General features: G+C 31.4%; 1 protein-coding gene across 1 annotated transcript; it reads left to right on the top strand.

Annotated features, from left to right (window-relative positions):
• Nucleotides 1-897: 897 nt before the first annotated feature.
• On the top strand, nt 898-15,034 carry LOC115725731 (oxysterol-binding protein-related protein 4C). The gene is made up of 7 exons (XM_030655325.2): nt 898-1,303; nt 6,218-6,367; nt 6,998-7,243; nt 7,354-7,450; nt 13,997-14,285; nt 14,393-14,495; nt 14,595-15,034. The coding sequence occupies exons 1-7, from the start codon at nt 1,301-1,303 to the stop codon at nt 14,853-14,855; spliced, it is 1,149 nt and encodes a 382-aa protein (XP_030511185.1). The 5' UTR covers nt 898-1,300; the 3' UTR covers nt 14,856-15,034.
• The last annotated feature ends 1,181 nt before the right edge of the window (nt 15,035-16,215 follow it).

Genomic DNA, 16,215 nt, shown 5'->3' with positions numbered 1-16,215 from the left:
TTTCTTCTTTTAAAATTATACATTTTTTTTACCGATTTTGAAAAATACCACATTTTTTCTAACATAAGGGCCAAAATTTTTTTTTTCTCCTATGGCCCACTTTCATTCAGGGCCGGCCCTGCTAACCACACTAACAATAATTTGACAGCGATTCATCAAAGAACAAAGAAGAACCAAAACAAAATCATGTCACACAGACAAGAATAAACACTCAAAACCATGTCTCAGAAACAAGACTAAATACTCAAAATAATGTCACAAAGACAAGACTAATCGCAATAGCAAAAATCGAATTATAGTAGCAGAACACACCCCCGACCAAGTTGTACCTAAGCCTAAAGAAGCCTGGCAGGCCTAACTAAAGAAAAAAGACAACATCTGATAGCTATAAATTTAAGAACTTCTATCAGTATATTTAGTTTGCCTTTCATAACATACATCATTCTCAATATCCCCTTTTCAGTTTCATTCTCGAACTTTTGTACTGATGTTTTGCTGAGTTGTTAATGAAGTTTGGTTGGGTGCTGTTTCTGCACCCACCAGTTATCAAAAAAAAAAAAGAATTCTCAATATCCCCTTGATTATTATCTCATCAGGCTCTTCTAAAATTACGTAACGTTATTGGAACATTTGCTTATAATTTACATAATTATATAGGTGCGTGTTCCAAAATTGAATATTGTAAAAAAAAATATTATTTAAAAAGTTTGCTTATACATAATTAATTACTATACAAGATATTATATTAATTTTTGGTATTAATATGGATCTTGTTTTTATAATTAGAGGATAATGTTAAAAGCCGGAGACTGAGAGTACGAAGGTTGTTCCAACGAAACCTATATCAATATGCTTGCTTCTTCAACCATCGAGCTCTTAGTCTATTAAAAAAATGTACGGTCAGGATTCCATTTAACCATATTGAAGGTACTGTTTTGCCAAAATTTTAGAAAACATATTCAAACTGTAAACTTCGAAATACTTATAAAATTTATGTTGACTAAAATTGATGATATGTACACATTTAACATTACACTAATTATTGTTCAAAAAAAAAACATTGTACCAAATACAAATTATTAAAAAAGTAGAAGATTACCTAACCCTTTATTATATATTATTACACGCACGTTATAAATATCTCCGCCTTTGGAATTGGAGCTGTCTTGTGTATAAAAATATTCAATTCCTAAAAGCCAATGCGATAAATCCAACTTTTGCTCTTACATCCATCATTTCAGCTCCAATTTAACTAAGTTCTAATTTGATATCAAGAAACTTCCTCTCCAAATACTTATATATGGTACGTGTTATATTTATATATAATATATATGTTAAAGTATTAATACAGTACTGCTGTTCTATTATGGTGGTTCTTCTTCTGTGTAATTGTAAAACTAAAATTGGTTCTGTGTGATAAATATATTGATATTTGACTTGGTCATCATGGGAAATATGGGATATTTCAGGCTGAGAATCTGGTTTTAATATGGAAAGTAGTTTTAATATATCAGTCAACCGGTATTAATTACTTCTTTGAATACAAAGTATGCACAATATAATTAATAATTAATAAAACAAAATTTCAGGCTGAAAATGGAGGAAACAAAGCGTGCGCACAATATAAATAATAATAATAATAATAAAACAAAAATTGATATTTGGTATGAAAAATTTTGTTGAATAAAGTTTTTTTTTTCTTATAATTTTTCTTTCTCTACGAAACATGAGAATTTTTTATTTATTTATTTATTTTTTACTTTTTTTTCCTATATTTTCTTTAGTTTTTTTTTTCACAATAAAATTTAATTTCCAGACATAAGAAGATATAATTAGAGTATTTTCATTAGATGTTCTAAAATATAATTTCTTTAAGATATTTAAATATTTATAAACTCTTTTTTTATTTTCAAGTTATACCCCATATACTAATTTTTTAACTTTTTTTTTAAGTTTACGGTTTGAGTTTCTAAAGTGGTTGCAGCGCTAGTTGCAGTAGGGATTTTCTGTACAATTTTTTGTTGTAATTTAGGTTGCAGCGCTAATTGTAATAGGGGTTTCTATGCCTAATTCCGTAAAAATATAATAAAAAACTGTTTTGAAGTGTAAAAATGAAAAAGCCCCTAAAATATATACTATGTTCTATATTTATAGGATAATACTTATTACTCTAAACATATATTTTATTAATATTTTGAGATTTTAATGATTATTTATTTGTATATATACATATATAAAAATATTATAAATTTTTACTTGACTAAAAATTATAAAAAAAGCTACAAAAATATATTAATATAAATAAATTTTCATTTTTATAGTTTGAATTTATTTATTTATAAAAATTAGAATTTCTGTTTAATATGTTTTTATTATTATTTTATAATTTTCATGAGATTAGTTTTTTTTTTTTTTGTTTATTTTGTCATTTCATAATTTATTTATAGTTGTTGTGAGATTAATTTCATATTATTTTTTAGTTATTTTTTAACTTTTTACTGAGAACGTCGTATTTTGTAATTTTGAAACTTTAAAATTATATTTTTGTATATACAAATTTTAGATTGTAAAATTGTAAAGGCAAAAAAATATATATTTTCAAGAAAACCCAATAATAGGGATAATTTCACATATAGACAAAAACAACCAAAAAATTTACAAAATTACGATTTTACGGAATTTTAAACATGTTTACGATTTTTTTGATTTTATTTATAGAAAATACGTTCTTTTAATGTTGTACTCTTGTTAATTTTTTATTGTTCATTTTTTGTTATCTACATATTATTTTTTGTTGTTATTTTCATGTTATTTTTATGTAGGTTTTTTGTTGTTTTCATATTGTTTCTATAAAAACCGTAAAAATATATAAAAAATAAATTAAAACATAAAAACGTAATTATTTTACAAAAAAAAAAAATAATGTCTTATGTATTAAAGAATTGATGCGAGTGCACCTAGGCTATTAACTCTTTCGTACAAATTACATTGAATAATATGATTTTTTAGGAAAATTTAGTAGATGGTCTTGATTCTCGAACAATACAGTTAATTGAGGGCAACAGTTGGATCATGAGAATAGTTTATTATTAGCATAATAGCATTTGAAGTTAATCCATATATAAATAGTATTTGCTAGAATGAGTCAAACATATTTCAAACAGCAACAATATTAGAATGCAAATTATGTATGTTATACAACGTAGACCGTTCTTTAAAACGAAAACGAAAACTAAGAAGTCATCCGTGTTGGGAATTAGGTTAGCTGATTTAGGGAGCTATAACTTCGTTATTAATACGAAGAACTGAGAGATCATGGCTAAGGCGTATCTGGGTCTTTTGCTGCAACTGTCCAACTCTTTTTCACAGTTTCCAAAAATTGTATTTTTTTCCCAAAAGAAAAAAAAAATTAAAAATTCCTTCTTATCGTTTTTGTGAGATATTGTCCTTGATAAATTTGACTGTGGTAAAAATACTATTTCATGGACATATGGTTATCAGATATTCATTATTCTATTTTATTTTTTTTTAGAAAATATTAAGTATAAATATGCTAATTAATTAACCCTAACTATTATTCTATTTCAATTTTAGTCATTAATCTCACCTCTTTCTTTTCTTCACTCAATTTGTTTTAGTGTTTTGGGTATATATTTTTCTTTTAGGATCTTTACATCATCATTAATTGGATATATGTGCTTAAAAGGTAAAATATAATATTTTAGTGTATTTTTTTTTTTCTTGATGCATTGTTGATTAAATTCATTATTACAACTTCTCATTTATATCCAATTTAACTCTTTATTTAATTATTTGGTAGATTTTATATGTACAATTTGAAGTTAATTATTATTTTAATATTTTTTCTGGTATTGAAATGATACTGTCCTTTGTTGCTCTCTCCTTCATGCATTTATATTATTTAGTGTATTCAAATATATAGACTATAAATTTCTATTCAAATTGTGTTCAAGTGATTATTCTAAAACCTCTTCAAACTTATTTATTATCTATTTATATAGGGAAATTTGAAATTCTATGCTTAAAATACTTTATAATTTTTCCCCTAAATGTATAGTCATTAAAGTTGGTCATATATGACCACTTTACTAATTTTCCTAAACTACCCCTCACATTTCAAACCATCCTTCTCTCTTCCTCTCTCTCAGCCCAACCAAGAAATCCCAAACCCATTTCTCTCAGCCGACGCCACCCATTCTCAACCCAGCTCAACCGACGGTCGTCCACGGTGTACCCAGCTCCGTCGTCGACGCTCAACCCCAAACCACCCAAACGCTGCACCCCCTCTCAGCCCCACTCTCTCTTCCTCTCTCTCAAATTGAAAACGAAAAAAAAAACCCAGGTCCGATGGTCGGACCATTGGGTCTGATGGGGTCCGACCAATCGGACCCATTGGACCCCCCCTCTCTCTTCGTCTCTCTCAAACCGAAAGAAAAAAAAAAAACCCACCAGGTCCGATGGTCGGACCCCATTGTGATTTCATTATTCGTTATTATATCAAAATTCGATGGTTTGATATTTTAAAAATTAATATTTATAGTTAAATTTGTTTAGTAACCATTCATGGGTAATCCCAATTAAAAAGTGTTCCATTATCTTATATGTTTTATGTATATATTATTAGGAAGAATAATAACGACTACAAGTAAAATATGGTAATAATAGTGGGTTGCATATAGTGACAAATATAAGTGAAATACAGTAATAACAATAATTTTTAATATAGTGACAACTGCATGTGAGATATGGTTGACAATAGTTTTTTAGCTAGATATCTATTTATGTTAGGATTTTTCAACTTCTAATATATTTTTACTACAATATTTGAAGATATCTTTGTTTGCTTCTTTTTTTTTTTTTATATAAATTTATTTTTCTAAAGTTGTGTCAAAAAAAAAATTCTAAGTAAGATAAAATAAAAATTTAGTAAAATAGTTCTCATATAATTTTTTTAAAAAAATATACCAACAATATTAAAATTAAAAATATAATATAATTTTATGATTTAATTATCACTAAACGAAATACAACCGCACGCGAAGCGTGATTTGTTTCCTAGTTATTTATAAATTTTAAATTTCAATTTGTATATTCAAATACAATAAAAATTATTAACTATAAAATTTAGGGTATAAATACAATTTTGGATCCTGTATTTTGTAAAAATTATCAATTGGACCTTGTGTTTTGTTAAATGACAAAATGAACCCTGTATTTTCTAAAATTGTACAAATAGGACCCTGAACTGACTTTTTGTCAAAATAAAACTTAATAATAATCCGATCTAGAGATATTTTGGTAAATATATATAGTTACATTTTTTGTATATGTTCATGTTATAAATTGTCTTCAAGATGGTTTTATTAAAATATAAATTGTCAGAAATTGGGCTCAGGGTTCTATTTTTACTATTTGGAAAATATAGTATCTATTTTTTCATTTGACAAAACCTAAAGTCCAATTAGTAATTTTGTAAGACCCATGGTCCAAAATGACATGATATGTACCCTAAAATTTAAAGTTTAATTTAAAGGCAATAAAATTTAAACTTTAAAATTTTAAATACAAACTAATAGCATACGACATAAACTGGTTTTGAAGAGGGGGTCAAACCAAACAATTAATTAAAACATAAATAACACAATGTCATACGTGGTTCAAGTGAGTATTCCCTAGACACCATTCTACTCCATATCCAAACCAGCCACAAGGGCTATGCAATCTTTTGTATTGAAACTGAGTATAACAATGGAGTTTCTTTCAAAAAAAAAAAAAAAAAAAGAGTATAACAATGGAGTCTTTCTCCAAGTATCTCTTGAACAGTGGTATAAGTTTACTCTCTCTGTTTCTCTCTATTAGATAGGGGAGTAAGAGCCTTATATACAAAAGGGTAGACTAACTAAAACATCCCTCTATAAACCGAATACCAACTATCATAACACAAAGTTTTGTTATTTCTATTATGAGGTCCAATTATAGTTGTTTGTGCCCAAAAACATTTTACCAAATATAACAACGTTATTGTTAGATTCATTTATAATTTATTACATTATTTATATACGTATTGTTAGATTCAAATTGAATATTTTACAAATTTATATATAAATATATACATGAGTTACAAAATTAACTTTTATAATAAACTGGTATAATTGCAAGATTGTTAATTGCAATTAATAGAATATTGTTTAAGCAGGAGACAAAGGGTAGGAAAGTTGTTTTAACGAAGCCTATATCAATAGAATGTGTTGATTCTTATGATGAATACAAAGCCCCTAATATGCTTCGACGTGCTCTTAGTCTATTGAAAGATGTACGTCCAGGATCCGATTTAACTCGTTTGCAGGTAATTTAAATTGTAAAATCTTGAAATTTATATATTGATATATAAATGATATATAGCTTGATATTTTTTGGTAAATATTGACTAAATGTTGGGTTGTATTTTGTTCACACAAAAAGTTATTCTGATGAGAGTATCACTTTTAATTTTATAAGATTTAACCTATTATTTCAACATATATATAAGAGTCACAAATCTAATATTCATACACATTCTTTGCTTTAACTGATAGAAATTTATTTATAAATATAAACATATATAAATGATTATAAAGTGCAGAATGAAATTGTAAATTGAATATTTACAATACAACGAAATGATCGAAATATGTGTGCCAATACCTCTAGCTATTGATACATGTGAATCCACACTAACATGTAGATCTCCAGATCTATAAAAATAAGAAAGAAATTAATTAGTGAGTTATAGATCTTCTAAGCACTCACTTGCTCTTTTCAATGGTGCTTTGATAGAATGATATGAGATGCGAGATTAATAATTGTTAAAATATTTTGATAATTAATAATATAAAATTGAAATTATGTAACTGAATAAATGGTGGCAAATAACTAATGCAATTTTAGTAACATTACATCATGTATTCATATTTATATTCTTGATTTTGCTTAACAGTTGCCACCAATGTTCAACATTCCAAAATCACATTTACAATGTTATGGAGAGTCGGTATACTGTATTAGTGATGATTTGTTAGGGAAGTGCAACACTAAAGAAAGCCCAATAGAGAGGTTCAAAGCAGTTCTTGCATGGAACATATCTACTCTGCGCCCTTTACTCTTTGGAGTTTCTCCTTATAACCCCATTCTTGGAGAGACCCATCACGTATCTAGGGGATCTCTTAACGTTCTCCTTGAGCAGGTACACTTCCTAAATTAGTATTTATGTAATATTTTTAGAGCTAATTATATAATCTTTTTCAGAACTTTATATTTGAGACTTTGAGTATAATAATTTGATTTCTTACTCAGATTTCACATCATCCACCTGTAACTGCACTTCATGCAACTGATGAGAAAGAGAATATTGAGCTCTTGTGGTGTCAACATCCAGTTCCAAAATTCACTGGTAAGAATTTTTATATATATATTGTCCAATGAATTGAGATGATGACGAGTATATGATGTAATAATACTATTAAGTCACCCAAGATTAAGCTTATGAATATCGATCTGTTTAAATATGTGCATAAAATTTATCAGGAAATTTATCCAGCCTCAAAAAGTAGTAGTAATAGTCCATAATATCACATTTTTCATAAGAAAAACCCATCCAGATCAAAGTTTGCTTGAATAAGATGTTTGAGGATGCTCCGTCATAAATTATCACCCTTGTCACCATTATGTTGGCTATCTAAACCTCAATAACCAAGGGATTGTTGTTAGGGTACCTGACATGATAGGAGTCTGAGTATCAGAATGTGATGGGAGCATACTCATAGCATTGAGACTTTGGAGGACGTTCTGCAACCTCTAGTATTTTGGCTCTTAGTCATGTCGCAAAGATCTTGCATACCTTTCTAAGGCCTTCCTTGAATTCCCAACTAGGTGAGTGCGTCCAATCATAATCTCGAGGCTGTCTATAACTAGCGCAGTCTTGAGATTTGCATTGCCCTAGTTGCAGCTTCATGTTGCACATACTGCTGTAGAGCAGCATGTTTCTGTCTGATGAGAAATTCTATCTTGTCTCGCAACTGATTACAGTTATTTTTATCATGACCGTAATTATTGTGCTAGTGACAGAATTTTTCATATCCCTCTTCCCTGACTCTTTGAAGGGAAGAGGTTCGCATTACGACACTATTGACTGTGTGGCCGTATATATCTCTTGTCTTGGGGCCAAGAGGATTGAGTGGGTGGTGAAAAAGGGCTCTTACTCTCGCAAAGGCCTGCCCCCAGTCTTGGATTTCTTTCCACCTGGGGAGTTTCCTTGTGTTCCACCATTGCTGCCTCTTTTTCCTCTGTTCAAACTTCCTTTCTTCCCATTACCCGTGCTTCAATGTCAAGGGATGAGGAGTCTGGTGACTTCTTCTTGCTGCCTTTTGAGCCCTTAGCTCGGGTGACAGCTTGTTCCAGCTTGATAAAACCATGTGCTTTATTAAGAAAGTCGTTCATGGTGTAAACTACCTTGAGACGAAGGTCAAACCATAGATGACTCATCTCCTTGAGTCCCGTTACAAGTTTCATTACCCTTGCATCCTTAATTTGGCATTGTTAGGAAGGAGAGAATTTGTTGCCAAAAGCATCCACTAGATCATCCGATGAGTTGATCAATATAGTGGACGCTTGAGGTACCACTGGTGAGCTAGGTCTGTCAGTGTGGCAGTGAAGATCCTGCACCTGATATCATCTTTTACTCCATGCAGATTGGTCCACAATTTGATGTAATGGATGTGAGACAGCAGATCTTCACTCTCGGGGTATTAATGCTAGGAAGGGTTCTTAAACTTTGGAAGTAATGGTAGAGCATTGATTTGATCAGAGTTCAAATTTTGACAACTTTGGGGTCATAATTCCCTTCACTAGGGCTGCTATGTTGTCAAACTATGCCCTGTTGACACCATGGATGGTGGTTTACGTCTCGGTTAAATCTTTTGTTACCCGATTAGGGTCTCTTCTAGAAGCCCTAACTTCCACTAACCAAATTTTGGTTAAGGTGTCAGACAGGTGTCTTAGTCTTCCAAGTCGATCATGGACTCCGATCGACTTGGGTCTTGTCGTTGTCTTCATACCACGGGCACCTGAAGGCAACACTAGTGATGTTCTCAGGATGAACTCTAGATCGTCTTCAGACGATGCGCTACATGAGCGGTCATTCGGAGCGTTGTAATGGCTACTTCCCTCAAAGTATTCTTCAATTGGATCACAAGTACAGAGAGAATTGAGTTGGTTTCTCAAGTTTAACTTTTCTCCATGTACTCAAGAGAAGTACTCATACTACTGGCCATTGGGGCCACAGGCAAAGTAACAGCACAACTTACCCCTTTCATCTCGAAAGTATTTTTGAGTATGAAGCAACTCATTGGTCCTTACTCATTGGACCTCATATCCTCCAATTTTGAAGTAAAGTCTTTGATTACCCCTTAGTCTTGAGTGGCAGGTCCTTTTCCCTTTGCATGGTCTCAGGCCCTAATGTCTTGAGAGCGTTGAGGAGGAGTTGGTGGAGGAGTCTTGTTGGCTCTCTCAGTATTCAGAGGTTGATCCACATTAGGTGGAGGGCCCATTAGTTGGTACCCATGTGTTTGAGTTCTTTTGAACTCTTGCTCAAAATTTTCTTCTCTTCGAGGAGCCTCAACATCTTGTGTTTCATTAGTACTTGCACAGTTACTAGGCATGGGAGTTGTATTCTGTGCATTAAGGGTTTTCCCTTGAGCATGTTGGAATTTATTTTACCAGGATCTTAGATCTACTCACAAGTATGTTTATTAACACCCTAAATATGAACTTTCTAAAACGATGAAATAAACACGTATAAAGTTTAAGAAACCTTACATTGGGTGCAGCGGAATTAAATGACTCCTTCCGTTCAGATCTCTAACCCTTGTATCCTTTCTGTAGCAGAGTATTATCAAGATCTAAACCTGGATCTCTTTCTCTAAATCCTTGATGCTGAAACTCCTTTGCTGATGATCTTTCTTCACGATCTTCCTCACTATGATTGAGGTATTGCTTGTTGTGTGTGGGCACTACTCTAATCACTAAGGTAATTTCGAAATTCTAAGGAAGAAGAGAGAGAGAGGGTGGCGGCCAAGGTAGAGAGAGAAAGGCTCAGGTTTTCTGATTCAGAAGTGTGTAATTTTCCTAAAGCCTTCACTATCTATTTATAGCATTCCACTAGGGTTAGGTTTGAATTATTTAGCATTAAAATAATGAAAATATCAGTTTAAAATGCCTACAAAAGTGGCCGGCCATGGCTTGATGGATTTGGGCCTTGCTTTTTGCAATTTTGCAATTTTAACACTTTTGTATCTGATTTTCTCAAAAATGCCAATTTTCTAATTCAACCATTTAAATGCCAATTCTAACTATTTAATAACTATAAATAATTATTAAATAATATTGTCATTTATCATATTTATTAATTGAACCATACAAAGTATCATAATTAACAAATATGCCCCTATTAACTCTTTCTTTACAATTTCGCCCTTACTTAGTGAAAATTTCACAAATAGACATAGTCTAATTTGTGAATTATAATTGATTAATCAAAACCAATTACATGAGTCTTACAAACAATATTATCTCAACTAGTGCGGGGACCATGGGTGTATATAACCGAGCTTCCAATAAGTAGATCAAGAATTTAGCACTAAAATTCGCTAACTTATTAATTCTTCGTTGAATCCACGCATAGAACTTAGAATTGCACTCTCAGTATATAGAATGCTCTATATGTTCCACTATATAGACACATCATTAGTTATCCATTGTTATAATCCTAATTTGATCAATGATCCTCTATATGGATGATCTACACTGTAAAGGGATTAGATTACCGTAACACCCTACTATGTATTTTATCCTTAAAACACTTGACCCCGTATAAATGATATTTCAGCTTATGTGAAATGAGTACTCCACCATTTATGTTCGTTTGGTCAAGCTCGAAGGAGATCATCCTTTGCTTACTATTCGCCAGATAGAAGCTATAGATTCCATGTTTATGCTAGCGCTCCCACTCAATTACACTACCATGTTCCCAAAATGTACGTATCACCCTGACCTAAAAGTAGGCTTAATTAACAAATCAAAGAACACGAATAGCCTTTCAAGATTGAGCTTAATCATAACAGGATTAAGAACATTTGATCTAGGATCAACTTGGCAATATTGACTTGAATAGATTTTACGGTAAGTTTAATTAAATCTAAGTCAAAGTTCAATATCGGTCCCTTCCGATGCATACTCCATGCATCCAACCTGAGCTTTACTTTAACCAATGTTCTGGAAAGAACATAGCATTTCTCCAAATGCAAGTAAACTCTTGTTGTAGATTATCATATCAGTAAAACCCTGTGTCTGATAAATCTAGGAAACTTTATTCACATAGTCATGTTTACTTTCCAATGTGATGACAACACAATAAACAGGATCAAGTATGTGAAAAAGGTTTAAGATGAATTTATAAATCAAATAGACAAGCAATTGATAAAGTGAACCAAAACATACACAAATGAATGAAAAATACTTCTGTTTCTTTATTGATGTTGAATAAAATAGATTACATTGAAATGGAGTTTTATTTAGGGCATAAAACCTAACAGAGCACTACTTCCCACATGACCAGTTGGTCAAAAGGGAATTTCTCTTACCAACTCGGATGACCCCTACAGGGGGTAGTCCCGCAACAAAATGATAGGCTTCTCAAATCCATTGAGACAAGTTAGCTCTCAAATGTACCTACTTAGCTCGTTGGCTTTCGATGTTCCGCCACTTTTCAATGAACTAATTTTGAGTTGCCTATTGAGAGAGTCTCGTAGTTGATTTTGTAGATCAACCACAGTATGGCTAAGCTTATTCAACCTGAGGATCGACCTCCTCAAGGTCTTCTAACTCAACGTATGGCTCTCTAGGTGGCATTTTTTCGTTGGTTCTAATACCGAGAGAATTTGGTGGCCTTGGGGGACGAGTTGTAGAGTTAATTCTTGGGCCTACTCCTAGCACCTACGGTGTAGGACTAGTCCCAGTTCTAGTTTTAATAACTGGTGTTCCCCCAGTTTTCTGGCTAATTTTTGGGGCTTCTTTGTCGATACTGAAGAGCATGTTTCAACCATCTTGTAAGTGACTTTCTTGAGTTGTTGTTCTTAATGAAAGTACCAAACTATTGACTGATAAATCTAGACAAAAATTTCTAAGCCACATCTGCTCGCTAGATTGGCGAGAATGAGATATATGTTAAGTATAAATAGAGAGACACAATAATTTATAGTACTTCACTCCCTATATCACGACAATAATGGATCTACCTTTACTTCGAGATTTAATTCTCATGAGATGGATTACAAAAAAATGGCTAAGTCTTGATGATCTAATTTTCAGATAGAGAAACTAGATTGAAAGTCTTTGACCTTATGACTACATTTTCTGAATATGAAAAATGAGCTAGAGAAGCTCTCTTTTTATAGGTAAATGAGGTCCTATTAAATGTGAATAAAATAATCTAAAAAATATGGAAAAATAAATTTAGGATATTTTTGATCGTAGATGATAATCTAATGGTAAAAAATAACTTTTGACGTTTATCAACAATTTTTTGAGTTTGAGTTGCGATGGCGGAACTCGCTCTGGGTAAGGTGTAGCTTAAATTTGTAACTCCCTTGGGGGTAAAATTTAGAGTAGATAACTTCAGAATTACAATTGATATCTGAGACATGACTAGATAAAGCATTGAAATAGCTTCAAAACTCAAGTTGAATAGTGTCCATCGAATAATTATTGAGGGAGTTATGGCCATTTTACTGAAAGTTGTTCTGGGCTCAATGCCCAGGTTGACATCCTAGTGCCTAGGTTGACATGTGATGTTGACTTGGATGTTGGGTGAGTGGTATAACGTGCAGGGTATGTATTTTTTGATGTCTAAGTGATATTTTGATATCACTTAGTCCATTTTTGTATTTTGGCGAAGCTGGTCATCAACTCTCAAAGATGTTGTTATTCTGCGAAAACAAGAGACTCAAAACTACTCAATTTTTGAGTAAATCACCTTATTAAAAATGTGAAAATATGAAGTGTTGAATTTGGCTATTCTGACTTCATGTCTCTCAGTTATTGTAAAAAAACAAGACGAACAATTGAAACAAAATTAGAAGCAGAACCCAGCGCACTAGGCCATTTGTCAACCTGGGTGCTTGGTGCTTACTTCAGAGCTTTTGGGATGTCGTTTTGATTCTTCCAAAGTTCTAGAACTTCAAGAAGAGGTCTCCTACCTCATTTTTAACCATTTTGATGAGAATGCTTGGAGCATTATTTACATTTGAATGATCAAAACCAGTGCACTAGGTTGATTGTTAACTTGCGTGCTCGACCCAGCACCAGGGCACCCTAGGCGTTGGGCTAAGTTCCCAGGGCTTTAGGATCGTGGTTTTCTCCTCAAGTTTGTTTGTATCTGTGATATTAATTTTTCATTTTTTATCAGTTATTAGATTAAAATCTCATTCTAAAAATTAATATTTTTAAAATAGTTATTTTTAAAAAATTCTCATCAATTAGTATTATCCATTGAAAAATACTATATATATATATATGTATAAAATTTATAATAAAACACTAACTTGTGTGCATTAAATTTAAAACAAAAAAAAATAACAAAATAAAACAAAAAGTGTTACTTTAATTTAGTCTTTATTAAAATTAAATAATAGATCATGTTTCTTTATTTGTATTTTTAACAAGTTTATCGAATTTTTAAATAAATTTGTTAATACATGCTTTTTTTTCGTTTTATTATTTTTAAGTAGAATTTTAATAAAATCATGAGTGATATTATTTTTATAAAAATATATTATAAATTTCATTAATACTTTTTGTTAATTATAATATACAAATTGAACATATTTGGGAAGATCTATTAGAAGGAAAATGCTTTTACAATGAATAATGAATTTGGTTGCAGGTACTTTAATAGAAGCTAAGATGCGAGGACAAAGAGAGGTGAAGCTTATGAATCATGGAGAGACTTATGTGATGAACTCCCCAAGCCTTTTATTCAAATTCTTTCCACCAGGAGTTGAGTGGGGAGGTAGTGATTGGCTAAGATGCCATGAAACAGGTCTTGAAGCTGAGTTAACCTTTGGAGGAAAATCATTTTTAGGACTTAGAGGAACTCCTAGAACAATCAAAGGAAAGATATTTGATTCCTCTTCTAATAGACAACTATTTGAGATCAATGGGCAATGGGATAAGTGTGTATAAATAGTTGTTTTCAACTATTAGTATCTTGTTTCTCATTATCATTTAAAATAATATCATGATCATAACTATTGCTTTGTATTTTTAATTCTTGATGCAGAAGTGTCACGCTGAAGGATTTAAGAAATGGCGAGGTCAAAGTTTTGTACAATGCAAAAGAAATCACTTCAGGACTTAAAACTCCCATTGTGAAAGATCTAAATGTAATAACAACATTACATAGTCATTCCATTATTTCCATTTATTCGTGTGCATTTCTTATTTTTCTTATTATTTATTTATTTATTTATTTATTTTGTTAGGGGGTATGTCAAAGTGAATCAGCTATGGTTTGGAGTGAGGTGAGCCAAGGAATCATGAGCAAAAATTGGGAAAAAGCTAGAGAAGCAAAGAAAGAAATCGAGAAGAATCAGAGAGTGCTTCAAAAAGAAAGAAAATCCAAGTCTGAAACTTGGGTTCCGAAATATTTTAATGTGTCTTATAGCAAGAAAAATGGATGGAACTGCTCACCTTTACAGAAGACCATCCCACCAGCTCCTATTGTTGTACCATTGAACTTTTAAATATACAATATTAACCAAAACATAAATCTACATGCTATATCTACAACTATGGAAAAACATATGCACCTGTACTTTATAAGATTAAATATTTTGGGGTAATGCAACAATGCACCCTCTTAAAAGGGATGTACTGATACACCTTTTGACTTGTTTCGGCATTCAGAAAAAAAATTTAGTCTAATTTTTTTTCATATTCATGTACGTTATAACTATTTAAGATAACTTACAAAATTTTAAGAAATTTCAAATAATTTACAATATAGAAAATAATGTTCAAACCATCTATTTTACACGCGTATAAAATAAAATAGTCACGCGTGCAATACATTGTTTGAATGTAATTTTCGGCGTGTTAAACTTTTCTAAATTTCTTAAAATTTTGCAGGATATCTTAAATAACTATAATGTATATGATCATGAGAAAAAATTTGACTAAAAAATTATTTCGGGCGCTAAAACAGATAAAGATGTATCAATATATCCATTTTAAGAGGACGCATTATAAAATTTCTCAATATTTTGTTACCCCTCCAATACTGCGTACATAATTTTTTTTTGTAACTACATACATTTGAATTTTCATAATTCACTACTAGAAAAAAGGGAATAAGTGTCTATTTTTAACTGACATTTATACTTTTACTGTCCATTCCTAGGACCAAAGTCTATGTCACCAACATAAAGTCGGGACTCAATAGCGTCAATTATAGTTTGATGCAATTGAAGAGAATGTGTGTTATAAATATATCCATTTTAAGGGGGTGCATTGTAGAATTTCCCAAAAATATATATAAAAATAAATAAATTAGATCTCATCCACAATTTTTAGACTTGAACTGAAATAAGTAACCACCACCATTTCTGATCTCACACACCGTTTCAAATCAAAATAAACAAGAATATGAAAACCCAAAATATATAAACAATGGATCAAATCTCAAATCAAATTACAATATACAAAAATACATATTATATTTCTATAAATATTAAAAAGAAAACTACATTAACACCCTTGTACCACAACACTGGCCACTACTACCAACACCCCGAACCCGTGTCCTGCCGACGAAACCTAGAACAAAAAAAAAATATCTAAACATTTACAAATATTGGCATATAGAAAAGAGAGGAGAGAAAAGAGAAGAAATATAAAAATGAGATCTAAGTGTATAGAGAAGAGACAGGAGAATGAGAGCGATACCTGAGATCGTTGGGGCTTGGGGTTTAGATTGTTGTTGTCGAGGCTTGAGGTTAGGATCTTTCTCGTTGGGTCTTGGGGTTGGGATGCTTACCGGTTGGGATTTGGGTCTTGAGGTAGAGGTTCTGTTGGAAAAGTTCTCATTACAAGAGAGAACATGAG

Source organism: Cannabis sativa, chromosome 6 (assembly GCF_029168945.1).
Source record: "Cannabis sativa cultivar Pink pepper isolate KNU-18-1 chromosome 6, ASM2916894v1, whole genome shotgun sequence".
NCBI classification, from domain to species: domain Eukaryota; kingdom Viridiplantae; phylum Streptophyta; class Magnoliopsida; order Rosales; family Cannabaceae; genus Cannabis; species Cannabis sativa.
The sequence above is the reverse complement of the archived record's forward strand: the minus strand, read 5'-3'. Positions and strand labels throughout refer to the sequence as shown.